Raw genomic sequence first — 17,211 nt, forward strand, 5'->3', positions numbered from 1 at the left:
GAGAGTAAGTTTAAAAAAAAAAAAAAAAAAAAAACCTGTGTTTTCTTCCAAGAGTTTTATAGTCGTAACGCTTACATTTAGGTCTTTGCTCAGTTCTGAGTTCATTTTTGCATATGGTGTGAGATAGGGCCCCAGTTCATCCTCCCGCGTGTGCCCGTACAGTTGTCTCAGTACCATTTGCTGAAAAGACTTTTCCCTGTCAAATGATCTTGACACTCTTGTGGAAAATCAGCAGGCATAGACACCTGCATTTATTCCTGGGTTCTCAGTTCTGTGCTGTTGATCTTTATGTCTGTCTTTTTACATCACACATGGGGATTACTGTGGCTTTATTAAGTTTTTAAATTAAAAAGTATGAGTCATCTAGCTTTTTTTACTTCAAGTTGTTTTCATTATTCCAAGTCTCTTGTGTTGCCCTATGAATTTAAGGTTAGAGTGTCAATTTCTGGGAAAAAAAAATAATAATAATAAGCCAGTGAGAACCTCATTGGGATTATATTGAAATCTATAGATTAGTTCAGGGATATTACCATCTTAATAATGTTAAGCCTCTTGATCCATAAACATGGGTGTATTTCTGTTTACTTAGATTATCTCTAATTTATTTCAACAATGATTTTTAGTTTCCAGTGTGTAAGTCTTGTACTGTTGTTAAATTTATGTGTATTTTATTCTTTATGATGATACTATAAGTGGAAGCATCTTACAATTTCATTTCATCTTTGGGTATTGATTTTACCTAACTTTTTTATTATTATTGGTGGAAAATGTACTTGGAATTGCACATGCACAAGATTGTGTCATCTATAAACAGAGATAGTTAACAGTTCGTGTCTTCCATTCTGATCTGGATATGTTTATTTCTTTTTCTCACCTGATTGCCCCATAAGAACCTCCAACATGGCATCAGCTAAGAGTGGTGAGACGTCTTAGTCCTACTCCTCATCTTAGGGCAAAATCATTCAGTCTTCCATGGTGGCCCAGAAGGTTTTGAAGACTTTACTTTTAGTTCACTCTCCACTGTCAACTCTGGGACCTTGGCCAGGTCATTTGTGGCTCCCTAAACCTAAGAACGAGGAGGTTGGTTCTAGCGGGCCGGCCTGCCTTCCTTCCTTCCTTCCTGACTTAGATCCTGCACTTCTGTGGCACCACTCGCAATCCCTTCTCCTTAGCCAGTTCCCCTGGGCGTAGTTCAAGCACCACACGAACTGCAAGAGCGCTTACAATACTTGCAGGCTCTTCCCCATGACCATTCTGACTGCCTCCAACTTTCATAGTTCGAAATAGCCTAACTCACATAGAAATTTCTAAAACTGAGACATGTAAGCAGAGATGGTTAAATGGATCCATGCTTCCTTTCCTTCAACTCCGAATAGCCATGGAAGGAGACTGGTTTGGGGACACTGCTGATCTCCTTAAGCGGTCAGTGGACTACAGCCTGCCCGCCATGCCCTCTAACATCTGGTGCCCTCTCTGTTTTCAGACTCTCAGCGTTCCCATCTCTCCTCCTTCACCATGAAGCTGATGGACAAATTCCACTCGCCCAAGATCAAGCGAACACCATCGAAGAAGGGAAAACCAGCAGAGGTGTCTGTGAAGGTTCCAGAGAAGCCCGTGAACAAAGTAAGCCGACCCTCTGGGCCTTTCTCCCAGCCTTCGCCCGCTCCCAGCAGTATGTGTCTGTGCTGTCATTCACTCCCTGGGGAGTGAGCTTTCAGTACATGGCACCTTGTCCATGGCGTTTCACGGTTCCAGAGAGGGCCTGCAGTGTCCTTGCAAAATACAGACCTTTAGGATGGCGAGTGAGTGTCATGTTCATCATTCTCCAGTTCAGCTGGCTGGAACAGTTCTCTTTTCCTTGCTGTGTCATTCTCTGGGCATTTAAAGGCTCAGCCTGGCCTGTTCATACCCCAAGAGGCTGCCTCCCTGCCCCTGAGGTCCCCACAGCACCCTGGCGCTCACTCACACCCAGGGAAGTTTGTGATGTCCAAACATCGGTCACTGGGCTTTCAGGACCATGATCTGAAACATGCAGACCCTTTGAAACCCAGCCAGATATGTCCTTAAGCACCAGGACCCTCAGCAGGGCCAGTCAGGCCAGATTTGTTGAGACAGCTGTTGATTGTCATCAGCCCCTCCCTTCAGCTGGAAACGGCACCCCAAGCTCTGTAGGAATCCAGGTTTCCTCTCTTCCAGGAGGCAACAGACAGATTTCTACCAGAGGGCTGCCCTCTCCCCTTGGATCTGGAGCAGCAGGCAGTAGGATTTATGTCCACCAGTGCTGTGGCTTCCAGGTCTCAAAGGCAGAAGGTCAGTGTGACATTAAGAACTGTTGGGTTTGCCTTGCCTTCTACTGCAGAATCCTGGTCCATGGTTTTGGGGATGGAGAAAAAAATTATTGCAATATCATCATGTTCAGTTGGGTGGTGACTCTGGGCTGTGAACGGTTCAGGAAGAGTCCAGGGTGCCTTGGATAAAAGACAGTTTATAGGCCTGCCAGTGGCAAGATGGTTAAGGCAGCTGGATCCTACATGGCCAATGGCATGGTTCAAGTCCCAGAGCTGACGACTTGAAAAGCATACTGGATGCATGTGCATACATGCCCAAAATCCCAAAAGGAGGGAGAGATGGAGGGGAAGGGATTACGGTATGACCATCCCCCGTGGGGAGTGCTTTCTCACTTTGTCTGTCTGTGTCTGCTGAGCATATGCACCCTCTGACAAAATTTTTAAAAAATGAGAAAGAGAGAGAGAGTTTATCCAAGCCCCTATGGTCTCTGGAGAGAGCTCAGTTCTCCATGGCCAAAGCTTGGGAATCTTTTCTGGGATTGGTTTGGGTTGCTGCTTGGGTCTGACGGGTTCTCGGGGAATGTGGACGAGTGTCACTTCTCGAGGCCAGCTGTTCTTTCCTTGAATTACTAAGATGGTCTGAATAGTTAGGGGGAGGCTTCTCCACTTCTTAGACATCTAGCACATCACATGGGCTGTGGCGAGACTGCCACCAAACCAAGTACTCTCGGGACCAGGGAGCCACCTGCCCAGCTCGCGTTTATCCACCTTTCCTTGACCCCGGGCTGAATGCGTTACACGGGTCCTATTATGAAATCTTCATAGTAGCCGCGACAGTGAGAAGCTCCCGTCTACTGCGGTATTAGACGTCCAGCCAAAGTCACACGGCACAAAGAGGGTGGAGTCGAGGTGTGAGCACAGACCACCGCCGTCAGCCTGAATTCTCGTTCTGTTTCCTTTCTATGAAAGAAAGCCATATATTTAAAAATATAAGTATTCTTGGGACTAGCAGTTAGCATAATGGCTATGTCGCTGAACTCCCACATAGTCGACCATGGTTCGAATCCCAGACCCGGTGACTTAAACTCATGCCGGGCACGTGTGCGTGTGTGCCCAAGATCCAGAGAAGAGAATGGAGGAGAAGGGATTGCAGGGTGTCCATCCTCCCCGGGGGGTGATTTCTCGTTTTCTGTCTCTCTGTCTTTCTGGTGAGCGCATGCGCACTATAGCAAAAACCTCTCAAAAAAAAAAAAAAAATATATATATAAGTATTTTTAAAACATAAAATGCCTTTCAAAATATTTATTTCTAGATCTCTCTCAACCGTAAATATCAGTCCTGACTCATTTCCACACATAACAGTTAAACTAAATTTAGTAATATAAAACAAAGCAAGCCTTGTAGACAAATAGACCCTTAATCTTATAGTAATTATCCAAAGCATAATTTTCAGTACAACTATTGTCACAGCCATCAATTTAATACCACTGGCAAACACTACAATGTTATTTAAACACATAAGTCGTCGTCTTCCTTTTTTTTTTTTTTTTTAAGTTTTTATTATAGAGCATGTGCACTCACCGGAGAGGGAGAATGAGAAATCACACACACACACCCCGGGGGGGGCGGCAAGTGGCCGCTTCACGTCTCTTCTCTCCAGTTTCCTTTGGAGATTTGGGATGTGCACACACACATGTGTGGCGCGATTTTCAAGCTGCCATGGACCTGGGCACACAGTCAGACCTGTAGGATCCAGTGCTGTAACCTCCATACCACCTGCTGGCCCCAAACATGGCATTCTTCTAAGACTTTTTTATATGGGAGGACGTGGAAGGAAGTGTGGGGAGAGAGGGAGTAAAGGCACTGCCCAGTCATGACGCAGTTCTTTTTCTTTCACTTTTCTGTCCCATCAGGATGCTGGGCACATGTGCCCAGTGCATAAGCCACATGGGCCAGAACTCAAACCCAGTGGGGTCGGCAGTGTGGGTCAGCAGTGCGGGATCTGGCTGCCTCTGCTCACTGTGTAACCACTGCACTAGGGCTGGCCCTAAACACATCATTCGTGAATTCTGGAATTTGTCTGTTTTCAGTATTTATGTTGGCCAGCAGAATGTCTTTAAAAAATTCTAATTAAAAGTGGAGAAAATAAAGTTTTAAAGCCAAAAGTCTTCTGCTGAATGATAGTTTTTCTGTCCCATCTGTTAGCTAAAGGAGATCGAAGAGTGAAAAATATTCAGTGTTCGCCAGACTGATCTAAATCCCAGACTGAGACGGAGCACCAAAGTAGAATATTCGGTCTGCGCCCACGATGATTTTTATTACAATCTGTTAAACAACCTCCTGGAGCTACATTTAATACTAAACTCCAAAGAGATTATAAATTGTCATCTCACACTAGTTCGGAAAGTTAGAGTAAAATGATTTACTAACAACTGGTCTGCTAGTGAGCTGACATAAAACTCTTCCACCAACTCACTTCCTGGGTTTTCCCCGTGTTATTCATTATTTCAAAGAGAAGACTCGGAGGAAAATTCAGTGCCAAAGTACCCTCGCTTGTAGGGTACCTGCAGACCCCAGGGGACATGTGGCTGTGTCTGGAGATGTTGGTTATAGGAAGGAGAGTGGAGCAGGTGCCACTGGGGTGTAGTTGGTAAGAGCCAGGGATGCCGAAAAACCCCACAGCAAAGCATCGTCTGCCCTGATATGTCAGTGCCAACAGAGGCCAGGAAACATGTCGTACAGCAGAGAGCTGTAGGAGTGGTCCTCACCCGAGGAAGAATGGCATCCCCTTTGGCCATTCCTTTTTTTTTTTTTTAAGAGAGTTTTGTTTTGTTTCTTTTGCTATAGGGCATGTGTGCTCGCCAGAGAGAGAAAGCAAGAAGTCACCCCCCCACACAATCCCTTCTCCACGTGCCCAGCACGAGTTTTTTTTTTTCTTTTTTTGGAGAGGTTTTTGCTGTAGGGCGCGTGCACTCACCAGACAGATAGAGACAGATAATAGAAAGTGAGAAATCACCTCCCAGGGGGGATGGCCATGCCGCAATCCCTTCTCCTCCAATTCTCCTCCCAGGATCTTGGGCACACACGCACATATGCCCGGCGTGAGTCTAAGCCGCCAGGTCCGGGACTTGAACCACGGTTGACTACATGGGAGTCCAGCGACATAGCCATTAAGCTAACTGCTGGTCTCCCCAGCAGGAGTTTTAAGCCTCCAGGTCTGGGACTTGAACTGCAGTCAACTACATGGGAGTCCAGCAGCATAACCATCGTGCCATCTGCTGGTCCCGCCCATTACTTTCAAGGATTGAATTGCTGTGCTCTTTCTCAAGTCACCTGCACAGGACAAAGTGAATACCAACCTGTTGCTTGGTGGAAACCACACCAAGGTGTGTGGTTCCGGGGTAGTCTGCCTCCCCCATCTTTGCTCCTGAGAGCATTTACACATCCGTCCTCGTGTTCTCCCAGGTGTACACATGGCTGTCCTGTGCGAACACGCGGGGGACTAAAGTAGATGGAAGTGCGGCTCCAGGGCCACTCTACTCGCCAAGGCCCTGTCCTGGGTTGTTGCGCACACACTGTCCTGTCAACTCCTCACCATAACCACATGGGGAAGCTTTTATAATTCCCAACATACAGAGAGTCTTGGCTCTGGCCCACGAATTCTTAAAGTCTGTTTTTCCTACTGTATTCTGTTGTTTTTCCACACTGTTTCTACTTAGATATGCTTATAGTCTCTTCTATCTTCTTAGTTGAATTTAAAAAACTCAAGAGTATTCTGTGTTGATTTAAAAACTCTTTGGCAACTTTTAGCAAGCCTAGCAGCGAGTGCCATAGTGGTAGAGAAAAGTGCGGAGATAGTTCAGCTACATACTTGGAGCTCAAAGATGACACTCCGGGTGTAGTCCAACAATTAGCACCACCCACTGACAGTCCGGGGTGTGGCTTCTCAACCTCCCAAGGCATTTGGACAGAGATGGGGTCCCACGCTGTTGAGTGGACTCCCAGAGGGTTTTCTTCTTGACACTTGAAACCTCCTGGAACCTAAGCAGGAAGATGTTACTGTCAGAGGGTCTGGTGGTGAGTGGAGCGGGGACCTGCCCATCTAACTGTGTCTCAGTCTGTGTTAGACATGTGGTCTTACCAGGGCCTGCTGTTCTGTGCCAGTGGACAGGATTAACATTGTACTGCCTTTAACAAATCCTGGGATCCCAGCTTCTGTTCCACCGACTAATTCACTTCACCTGACCTGGTGGCTTGCATTCTCTCTTTCTCTCTGTCTCTCTCTGGTCAAATTAAAATAAATAATAATGATGAATAAAATGAAATAATTCTTTTGGATCAGCAGATGGCCTAATGGTTATGTCACTGGACTCCTACAGTTAACCATGGTTCGAGTCCTGGACTTAGTGGCTTTAAACTCACACCAGCCACATGTGAATGCATGTCTAAAAGTCCCAAGAGGAGAGTGGAGAAGAAGGGATGTGGCTTTGCCTTCCCCCCCCGGGGGGTGATTTCTCACTTTTTGTCTCTCTCTCTCTGGTGAGTTCACGCACCCTGTAGCAAAAATCTCTCTCTCTCTCTCTCTCTCTCTCTCTCTCTCACACACACACACACACACACACACAAAATCCCATGATTCTCGCTTTCGTTCCACTGATTCTAATCCTCCCCCACCCTGTCCCACCCCACCTAGCTCAGCCTTGTCTGGCTTGCTGTCCTGTGAATTACGAGACTTGTTGCTGTGGAGAGAAGGGCCACAGGGCTGTGGATAGGACCAGGAGGGAGGGTGCAGCAGGGATCCGGGTACCGCTCTGCTGTGGCAGGAGTGTCTGCAGAAAGAAAACCAGCCAGTTTCTTCTCAGTCTCTCTCCTCCCTACCTGCCTTGTGCAGGGACACACGACAGCCTGGGTGGGACGAAGGGGTTGAGTACACCCCACAGGCAGGAGCCAACCCAAGTCTCCTGTCTGTCTCTGTCATCTGGGCCTCATTTTATTTTATTTATTTATTCATTTCTAGGGTTTTGTTTTGTTTTGCCATAGGTATGTGTGCTCCTGGAGAGAGAGAGACAGAGAGACACAGAGAGCAGGGAAGTGAAAAGTCACTCCCTGGGGGATGGCCACATTGCAACTCCTCCTCCTTCAGTCCCTTCAGGGATTTTGGGTGGGCACCCCTACACTCACACCCGGTGTGCATTTAAAGCTGCCAAGTCTGGGACTCGAACCACAGTCGGCCATGCAGGGGTCCAGCACCTCAACCACCATGCTTTCTGCTGTCCCCAAGGACCTCATTTTATTTAGGAGAGCTTTGGACCAGGAATCTCTAGTAAATGTCTTAACTTTTTCCATGTATTTCCAGTTGATCTCCCTCCACCCTACCCCCTCTCTCCTAGCTCTGGGATCAAGCACACCACATTCCGATTCCAGTTCTGTCACTCAGACTGTGTGACGTGGGGAAGTTGCTTAACCTCCCCCCCAGCCCACCCCCCAAGCCTGTTTCCTCACCTGTGACACAACAGCACCTACCGCGTGGGGTGGCTGCAACCCTTACACAAAGCATGCATGTACAGACGGCCCAGTGGGTGGCAGCTAGGGCCTGGCCTCTCTGCCTTGCAGAATTGTACATCCTTTGTCCTCCTTTGTGACTGCGAGCAGATTTGCAGTAGTCTCTGATATTGGTGTAGTGTCTTAAATTGTGTGAAGAGCGGCTTTTCCCTTCCCGCCATCTTGGAGCCTGTGAGTGGCGGCTAGTCTGGAAGGCTGTGCTTGGTCCGCAGCCATTTTTCTGACTATAAGCGGGGTCTCAAGAACCAAGGGAGCACAGAGCTCTTCTTAAAATGGAAGGTGTTTATGCCCGAGATGAAATGGAATTCTATTTAGGCAAGAGGTGTGCTTATGTGTACAGAGCACAAAACAACACAGTGACTCCTGGTGGCAAACCAAATAAAACCAGCGCGGTCTGGGGAAAGGTCACTCGTGCCCATGGAAACAGTGGTGAGGTCAAGCTAAATTCCAAAGCAACCTTCCTGCTAAAGCCATTGGACGCAGAATCTGTGTGATGCTGTACCCCCTCAGGGATTTAAAATAATGAAAAGTAGATGAATAAAAATGGAGTCATGTTGTTTAAAAAAAAAATTGTGAATTGCTTCCATTCAGTCCGTTTCAGTAACCTCTTTGGCTGGTCAGGGCAGATACTCTCCCCATCTTTGGGCTTCCTAAGCCCAGAAGCTGGCTGCTGTTCTGGGCTCTCCCCATGCACTGAAAGCCTCATTTAGTTTCCAGGCCTGCGTAGACAGTAGTAGTAACTCATTCCCTAGGGTGGGAGGGTGTGCAGGTGGGCACAGCAGCCTTCGAGGCTACGCAGCAAGGCCGCTTCAGTGAGCCAGGCACCGAGTCCCAGGCCCTAGCTAGTGTGAGGTGCAGGTGTCGTAAACGCTACTGAGCATGGCCAGGCTTGCAAAAAGCCACAGGTGAACAGCCCAAGGGCTGGGGAGATGCACCACTCAGAGACCAGGTTCTCGGAATGTGGTTTGCTGCAGAGTTCATGGATGCAGCCTGACTGCCAGGTGTTGCCGTCTCTTTTAGAAGTTCAGGGCAGTTTTGCTTTGTTTTGTTTTTGATTGCCATAGGCCCTGCACACTTTGTCAAAGAGTGATGGGGAGAGAGAAATCATAGTGGAGGATGGTCACGCCACAGTCCATTTTCCCCCTTTTACCCTTCCCATCAGGATTTTGGGCGTGTGTGCATATGCGCCTGTTACGTTTCTCAAGTCCCCAGGGTCAGATCTGAACCATAGTTGGCTGCATGGGACACAGCGCCCTCCCAGTGCTCAGTACCTGGCCACTGCATGGTGGCCCAGCCCAGCCTTGCTTTCAAAGGCTGATTGGCTCTCTGCGGTGATAGGAGCGTCTCCTGCCCTGCAGTGGCATCCCCAGGTTGGCCCTCCCTCTGTAGCAAACCTGGCAGTGCTTTCTCAGGATGTCCTGCCTGTCACTGAGTTCCATCGTTGCTAGCCTCCAGCACCCTTTGGTGTGCCAAGCTGGCAGTGGCCTGTTGTGGCCCCCATCCTGCCCGACTGAGGGGGCTTTAGCCGCATGTGATGTCCGGGGGCACTGCAACTCCCCCCACAGGCTCCTCCCAGTCATGGGTAGTAATGACGAGGTCCGAGCTCTTATCCCCGAGGTGCAGAAGCAGTGCCTGGGCTCCTGTGAACAGTAAATAAACACGTCAAGTAATGGAAAAGGAAGAAATGAAGCCAGGGCACAGGGATCCAGCAACGGGGCTGAGCTGTGCTTGGCAGTTTTGCCCAGTGGTCGGCGGCGGGCCTTCTGGGAGTACCCACTGGCGGAAGTCGCCTAACTACAGGGCAGCTTACTTCCCATCCTGTTCTGCCTGTTTTTCTTTCGGCGTGCCCACAAAATAAAAGCTTCTACTATTGGTCTTTCTGTTGTGCCTAAAATGACATCCTTCATCTTTTTAAACAAGATAATGTTCAGTCATAAATCCTCTTTTATTTTTTGAGATTTTTTTGCCATAGGGGACGTGCACTCACTAGAGAGAGACTGAAAGAGAAAGTGAGAAATCATCCCCTGGGGGGATGGCCACACTGCAGTCTCTTCTTCGTTCTCTTCTTGTGATTTTGTACTCACATACCCACGTGCCTGGTGTGTTTTTCAAACCATCAGGTTCAGGACTTGAACCATGGAGTCAGCCATGCGAGATCCAGCACCTTTACCACCATAGTCATTTTTTATTACATCTTTATCATTTGTATATTTATAGATGACTGTTTAAATCAAATTTTTCTAGAAGTTATCTTCTCGGTTGATTTTATATACATTCTTTGGACATCAGAGTGCACACTGACAGTAATTTTCCTCATGCACACCCCTCTTAGCGCTGGGTGTGGAATCGATTGCACTGGGTAGATGACCCATTTGGGATTTGTCCATTCCCTAGGTTGCTCTTGGTTTCCCTTCCCCTGCCAGCCAACTGGGACTGGGTCCCTACATTCTGGCTGGCAGAGGAGGGTGGGGGGGAGCCTGGGCCGTGTGTACACCGACTGGTGCAGGGGAGAGTCGGGTGGGAGCTCAAGGGCTGGGAAGTGCTACGTTTGGGTTTTCCTTTTCCTCTCGGTGGACTTCCCTCCAGAGCAGAGTGCAGCCTGCCACCCTTCAGGACCTAGAGGCCCTGAGGGCATAGCATTTCATTTCATTGACAGGGTGTGGGGATCTGAGAAGGTCCTGGGGAGGGTGTCCTGAACTCGCCTGCCCTGCACCCATCTTCCATCCCGAGCCTGGGAAGGAGAGGCCTGCCAGCCCTCACCGCGATTTGCAGGGGCCGTGTCCGTGACTTGCCGTTGCTTCCCCGAGTCGTTAGCAAGTGAGACTGGTCAGGTATCTCTGGCTGACCAGGGTGGGAGAGGAAGAGGTGATTCTCAAGACCTTGGGTCTGGGTGGGGGCAGGGATTCTGGGATTTCTAAGCAGTTTTTTGGTCCGAGTCCCCCTCTTCCTCAGGCTCAGCCTGTCTCCTGGTGACAGTTCTTAGAAGAATAATGCAGCTTAGTTTGTGCAACAAGAACCTTTTCCATGCACCATCACGCCAAGCTAGGCTACGGGAAAGTTTAGTTTGTTTTTCACAGTCACTCCTTTAACCCCCTCTCCCTCCTTGTGCTCACGTTCCCTTTCAGAATCTGAGCTGGCTGGAAGAGAAAGAGAAGGAAGTCGTCAGTGCCTTGCGCTACTTTAAGACCATTGTGGACAAAATGGCTATTGATAAGAAGGTGCTGGAGATGCTCCCGGGCTCAGCGAGCAAGGTGCTGGAGGCCATCCTGCCCCTGGTGCAGGGCGACCCTCGCGTCCAGCACAGGTAAGCTCCCAGGGGCACCATGGGAGGGTTAGGGCATCTCAGTTTGGGAGCCCTTGAAATGCAAGATTTCTAGAAACAGTCCAGCAGAGCGTGCTTGCACACACACACATGCACACACACACACACACACACACACACACGTGTGTCTGCAAGATGTAGGGGAGAGGAGTCGGCTTCCCTCCACCCTTCTAAGTTCTACAGATGAGCCGTTATGTAAATTGATATAAGACATTAACAGAAGAAAAACCATATGTAACTACATGCCCACGCAGAGGAGTCTCATAAAACAAGAGACTTGAGGAAGGGTTGGATGAGTGAAGCTTACACAGCTGAACACAGAAGAGCAGACAGGGCTCCTGCGGCCACTGTACGGGAGAGCTGGAGGGGCTGCTGGTAAGCAGTTTTGCCCTATCATGAGATAGTCTCACAGGTGGGGAAGGCTGTCTAGAAGTGGCCCTCTTCCTAGGTACTTTGCTAATGTGGGGTTCCTTTATGATGTAAATTTATTTTACACAGAACTACCCCATCTCTGCAGTGTCTTAGCGTAGCCGTGTATTTGGGGGTGGCAGTCTCCCACAGTCATATGTATGTTTGTTTGTTTTAGAGATTTTTACTGTAGGGCACGTGCACCCTCCAGACAGACAGAGACAGACAGAAAGTGAGAGATCACCCCCCTGGGGAGCTGGTCACACTGTAATCCCGTCTCTTCCATTTTCCTCTTGGGATCTTGGGCATGCATGCACACATGCCCGGCATGAGTTTTAAGCTGCCGGGTCTGGGACTCGAACTGAGGTCGACTATGTGGGAGTCCAGTGATGTAACCATTACGCCATCTGCCGGTCCCATCCACAATCACATTTTGAGGTGTTGAGTCCTGAGCCTCAGTGAGGTCATTGTTGCTTCTTCACTGTTGAAGCCTCAGCAGGGAGGCGGATCTCTGCTGTCCTAGGATCTCGCCTGACAAAAGCCCGTGGTCGTTTCTCCACATCAGCCAGACGTTTTCTTGTGTCAGTCAGTCCCATCAGAGTGCCCGGCTCCACAGTGATTAGGGCAGAAGAGCAGATGAGACCCTTTCAGCCCGGGATAGCACAGTCCTGAATTGTGTGGAGCCAGGCCCCCGAGGGCACACCTGACAGACAGAAAGTGAGAGATCACCCCCCTGGGGAGCTGGTCACACTGTAATCCCGTCTCTTCCATTTTCCTCTTGGGATCTTGGGCATCCATGCACACATGCCCGGCATGAGTTTTAAGCTGCCGGGTCTGGGACTCGAACTGAGGTCGACTATGTGGGAGTCCAGTGATGTAACCATTACGCCATCTGCCGGTCCCATCCACAATCACATTTTGAGGTGTTGAGTCCTGAGCCTCAGTGAGGTCATTGTTGCTTCTTCACTGTTGAAGCCTCAGCAGGGAGGCGGATCTCTGCTGTCCTAGGATCTCGCCTGACAAAAGCCCGTGGTCGTTTCTCCACATCAGCCAGACGTTTTCTTGTGTCAGTCAGTCCCATCAGAGTGCCCGGCTCCACAGTGATTAGGGCAGAAGAGCAGATGAGACCCTTTCAGCCCGGGATAGCACAGTCCTGAATTGTGTGGAGCCAGGCCCCCGAGGGCACACCTGGGTTCAGGGGAGGGTGGAGTGAGCCTTCGCCCAGGGAGCTTTTGTGGGGCCATGCTTTTATCACTAGAGCACATTCCCCAAGGTTAGGAGCTGCTTGCTCCGTGTTGGTTGCCAGGCCTAGAAAGAAGAGCAGTATTACGTGTAACCCTAAATGAAAGCCCAGTGAGAGCTTCTTGAGAGGCTCGTGGATTTTTGGCTTTCTTTCACGGTACCTGTTCAGGGTGAGAGCATCCCTCGAGATGGCCGCGTGCTCGTTTAGCTCCGTGAGGCTAAGCTTTTCTGAACTGCTTTCAGAACTTGGCAGTGCTGTTCAGTTTCTTCTGAGAGAGAGCAGACAGAGTCTTTATTTCTAAGGGGCTCTCTGCCTTGGGCTTCCACCCTGGAGTTTCAGCTGACCACTGGAGAATGGGGTCTTGGTGCTGGGCAGTTGGGGGACACAGCACCCGGTGGCCTCGCCATCTCTGTCCTTACAGCGTCTTTCCAGGAAGCAGTCCTGTGTACAGCTCCCAGAAAAACTGTGTGGTCTCCTGGGGGTGTGTTTGATACGCTAGTCCGACGCACGGAGGCCTTTTTCTTTTTTCTTTTTCTTTTAATTTTCTTTTCAAGAATTCTTTGATTTTGTTTATTATTAAATTTTGCTATAAGGCATTTGTGCTCACCAGAGAGAGAGAGAGAGCTGCCAGGTTAGGGACGCAAGCAGCAGCCAGCCATGTGAGAGTTGAGGGCCTTCACCACCACGCCCCTAGAGGAATTTTTATACCTGTTCGGTGTGGTCTCGGTTTCATGCCCGAGACAGGCCTGCTTCCCGGGGCTCCTGGCCACTTGTCTCCTTCGACACCTGTGCTGAGCGCAGTGGCTGACTGACAGAGAGCTCGCATCTCTGGGAACAACCTTTTCCTCCTTACCTGACTCCAAAGAGCTTCTCATTAGAGCGTTGCTTGATTCAGACCTTTATTTTAAAGTTGGGTGTTTTGTTTTATTCTTGTCTTTATTCATAACAGAGAAGGTGCACACATGTATGGGAGAGTGAGACAGAGAGGAGCGCCCTCCCCAGGGTCCGGCCACCCTGCGGTCCTTCCTCCAGTCATCTAGCCTGTCAAGCATGTGCCCAGCATCAAACTGACTGGGCAGGGGATTCGAACTGTGGTCACCATGTGGGATCCAGTTTCTCTTAAACAGGGCACTGCTGCTAAGCCACAGAGCTGGCCCCAGATTTCTTTCCTTTTTTTGAGTGGAGGAGGGACTTCATATGCTTTTTCTGTATTTTCGTTCTTCCTCTAATTTAATGCAGTGTTTGAAATGGGAAAAAATAATCCTTTCTAGAATGCCATGGCAACATTATCATAGTTACTTAAAAATATATGGAAGATGTGGGCCGGCAGGTGGTGTGGTGGTTAAAGGTGCTGGACTCCCACATGGCTGACTGCAGTTTGAGTCCTGGACCTGGTGGCTTGCTTTCTCACTCCCCCTCGCCCCCCGCCCTCTCGCTCTCACTGTCCCTCTCTGGTCAAATTAAAATAAATAAAATTAAATTTAAAAACTCTTTAAAAAATACATGGAAGATGGAAGATGTTCATCTTGGCTTTACCCAGCAGTCCCTAAGGCACCCCAGGGTGCTCGGGGCTCCTGTTCTACAGGCGTGGGCCTCACAGGGTAGCTACTAGCTGGTACCTCGTGCATCCACACGTTTACCCTTTCGCACCCCCACCATCACAAGCCACACCACCTGTCACTTGCTGTTCTCAATATAGCCCTCCTGTGTGCACTCGGACGGGTCGCATGTGGAGGGCGACAGAGCTGAGTCCTGCTGGGGGAGCACCGTGGACCCTCCATCTGCCTTGAACCCTGACTGCTCCTTTTCAAGGACCCTGCCTGGTACAGTGTTACATCCCGGGGACCATGGTTCAAGTCCCAAACCTGGCAGCTTGAAAATCATACTGGGTGCATGTACATGTGTGCCCAGGCTCCTGAGAGAGAAATGGAGACTCAGGGATCGTGGCATGGCCATCCTCTCTGAGGGCAATTTCTCACTCTCCCTCTCTCTGTCTTTCTCGGGAAAAGTGTACGCACCCTATGGCAAAAGCCTGGAAAAAGCAATCTGCATGCCTGTTGACCCCTGTGACTTGCTTGCCTAGGATATAAATCTTCACAGAATCTGCATTGGATGTAAGATATAAGGGAAAAACTCAGGGAGAAAAGACTTTTGTTTTTAGTTTTTGCTATAGGGAGTGTGCACTCACCAGAGAAAGAAAGAGAGGGAGGAGGGAGTGAGAAATCACCCTCCAGGGGGCTGGCCACGCTGCAGTCCTTTCTCCTCCATTCTCTTCTCAGGATTTTGGGCACGCACGCACACATGCCCAGTGTGATTCTCAAGCCACCGGGTCTGGGCCTCAGACCACGAAGCTGGCCATGTGTAATCCAGCACCTTAACCTCCACGCCACCTGCTGGTCCTAAAGGTTTGTTTACTGAAAGGAAGTTTGGGATTTTACCAAAAAAGATGGAGAAATGTGCCCTGTTGCTGAGAAACTGATTCTCTGCTGAGCAGGTGTCTTAAGAGACGGTCATGGTTTCAGGTTTTTTTTTTAACCATTTCCCTTGGGTTTTCTCCTCTAGCTCAGCCCTCTCCTCCTGCTACAGCCGAGTGTACCAAAGCCTCGCCAACCTCATCCGCTGGTCTGACCAAGTGATGCTGGAAGGCGTGAACTCGGAGGACAAAGAGATGGTGACGGCCGTGAAGGGGGTCATCAAGGCGGTGCTGGATGGAGTGAAGGTGCTACACGCAGTTCCCAAGTGCCCTGCCCAGGACGCAGGCCAGCCTGCTACTGGGTGTCCCCACCCTGACCCATTGGGGTAGTTGCCTCCCAGAGTCTCCGGGCTCAGTGTGCCCTAGGCGGTAACTGGGCAATTCTCTCAGGGCTGGTACAAATGGCTCCTCCAGACCTGGGCACTCGTTCAGATAGTTGGAAAAGCTGTGGTAGCAGTCGGCCCTCAGTGAATCCTGTAGGTCTTCAGTGAGTCCGTAGCATGGCTCTGACTGTGCAGGCCTGCCAGCTAGACGTAGCGCAGGGGTTGTTCTGCGTTGGCTCTTAGCAAAGCTCCTGGTCACCTTTTCACACCCCGGGAGCTCCTTGGGTTTTCGGTAGAAAGGCAGAATTGAGAAGAGTGAGAACGGACCTACCTTCTTTACCCGGTACCCACGATGGGATCTGTCTACTGTCAGGAAAGTCAGAGGCCACACGATAGGAGCGGTGGTCCCTCATTAAGGTGGGCACCAGAGGCCATGTCGGGTCTAGAATTGGGGTCTGGGAAGCAAACCTTAATAGAGAACGTAAGTCCTAATGTCTGAGAAGCGAGGCAGAGGTCGGGCATGAGGCAGGTGAGAGCCTGCGGTAGGCCTTGCTTGTGGGAGGCAGGGAGCCAAAAGCCCTGCTGCTAGGGAGGCCAGGTGACCCAGTGAACGAAGTGCCCTCGGCCCTGGCTGGTCTGGGATCCCAAGTTCACCACCTGCAGGTCTGTGGACTTGAGTAGTTTACTCAATTGCACAGTTCCTTAGTTAACGCGACTGTGAGACCGGCACAGAACAGGACCGCGCACCGTGGGCATCACAGGAAGGGTGAAATTGCTCGGCAGATCCGAGGCTCTTAGACCAAGGCCTGGCACGTGCTAAGCGCTCGGGCCTTGGCTGCGGCATGGTATCAACTACATCCTGCTTGGTACATGCATTCTCACAGGTCCTTCAGCCCAAAATCATAACTGAGGTACTTACCCCAGGTCAAAAATCCTCTCCCACGCAAACCAAGCCATCAGATGCCCGCGAGCTGCCTGCTTGGCTGGATCTCCCCAGAAGCCCTGGAGAGAGTAGACTCCCCAAAAAGTGGATTACAAGGAGGGGGCTAGGAAGGCATTGCGTAGCATCACAGATTGTTCTAGAATGTTCACTGGGAGGCCTGGGTGGCTCCAGGGAAGTCAAGGTTGGCGTGGATGTGTCCTTTGGAGACTGGGTCTACAGGAAGGCTCAACAAGAGGGCGTCACTGTTTCCCTCGACTCCCACACGCTCTTCATTCCAGGAGGTTGTCAGGCCCCATGCGACCCATTCTGGCCGGTGAGACTTGCAGGTATCACTCAGGACCGTGTGTCGCCCTCCAGAATTTGGAGCGCCGTCACCTACATTATCATGTTTGCTTTTCATCGCAGCTTTTTGAGGCCAGCAGGGCAGAACAAGGTGTGACCTGGTCACACGTCATCCAGAGAGTCATGTGTTCTGACACTCCTGCCCTTAGCATTCCTGTCCGGGCTTCTGGAAATGCTGTTACTGAAAGTTGTTATTTTTCAGGTGATGTTGTTAAGGTTTCCTCCTACCAGACTGACTCTGGCAAGATGCTTAGAGCCCTGTGAATTCAGTTTCAGTTTTGTTCCTTTTTTTTTTTTTTTTTTTTTT

General features: G+C 49.8%; 1 protein-coding gene across 1 annotated transcript in view; it reads left to right on the forward strand.

Annotated features, from left to right (window-relative positions):
- The window catches only part of RAPGEF1 (Rap guanine nucleotide exchange factor 1), an 86,836-nt gene that overhangs the window by 10,933 nt on the left and 58,692 nt on the right, over window positions 1–17,211 (forward strand). The window contains 4 exon segments of the mRNA XM_027766620.1: window positions 1,484–1,623; window positions 2,197–2,310; window positions 10,976–11,154; window positions 15,386–15,542. Of these exon segments, the coding sequence (XP_027622421.1) occupies window positions 1,516–1,623; window positions 2,197–2,310; window positions 10,976–11,154; window positions 15,386–15,542 (558 nt within the window). The 5' untranslated portion in view covers window positions 1,484–1,515.

This window comes from Tupaia chinensis, unplaced genomic scaffold, assembly GCF_000334495.1.
Source record: "Tupaia chinensis unplaced genomic scaffold, TupChi_1.0 Scaffold143602_1, whole genome shotgun sequence".
In the NCBI taxonomy this organism is placed as follows: domain Eukaryota; kingdom Metazoa; phylum Chordata; class Mammalia; order Scandentia; family Tupaiidae; genus Tupaia; species Tupaia belangeri.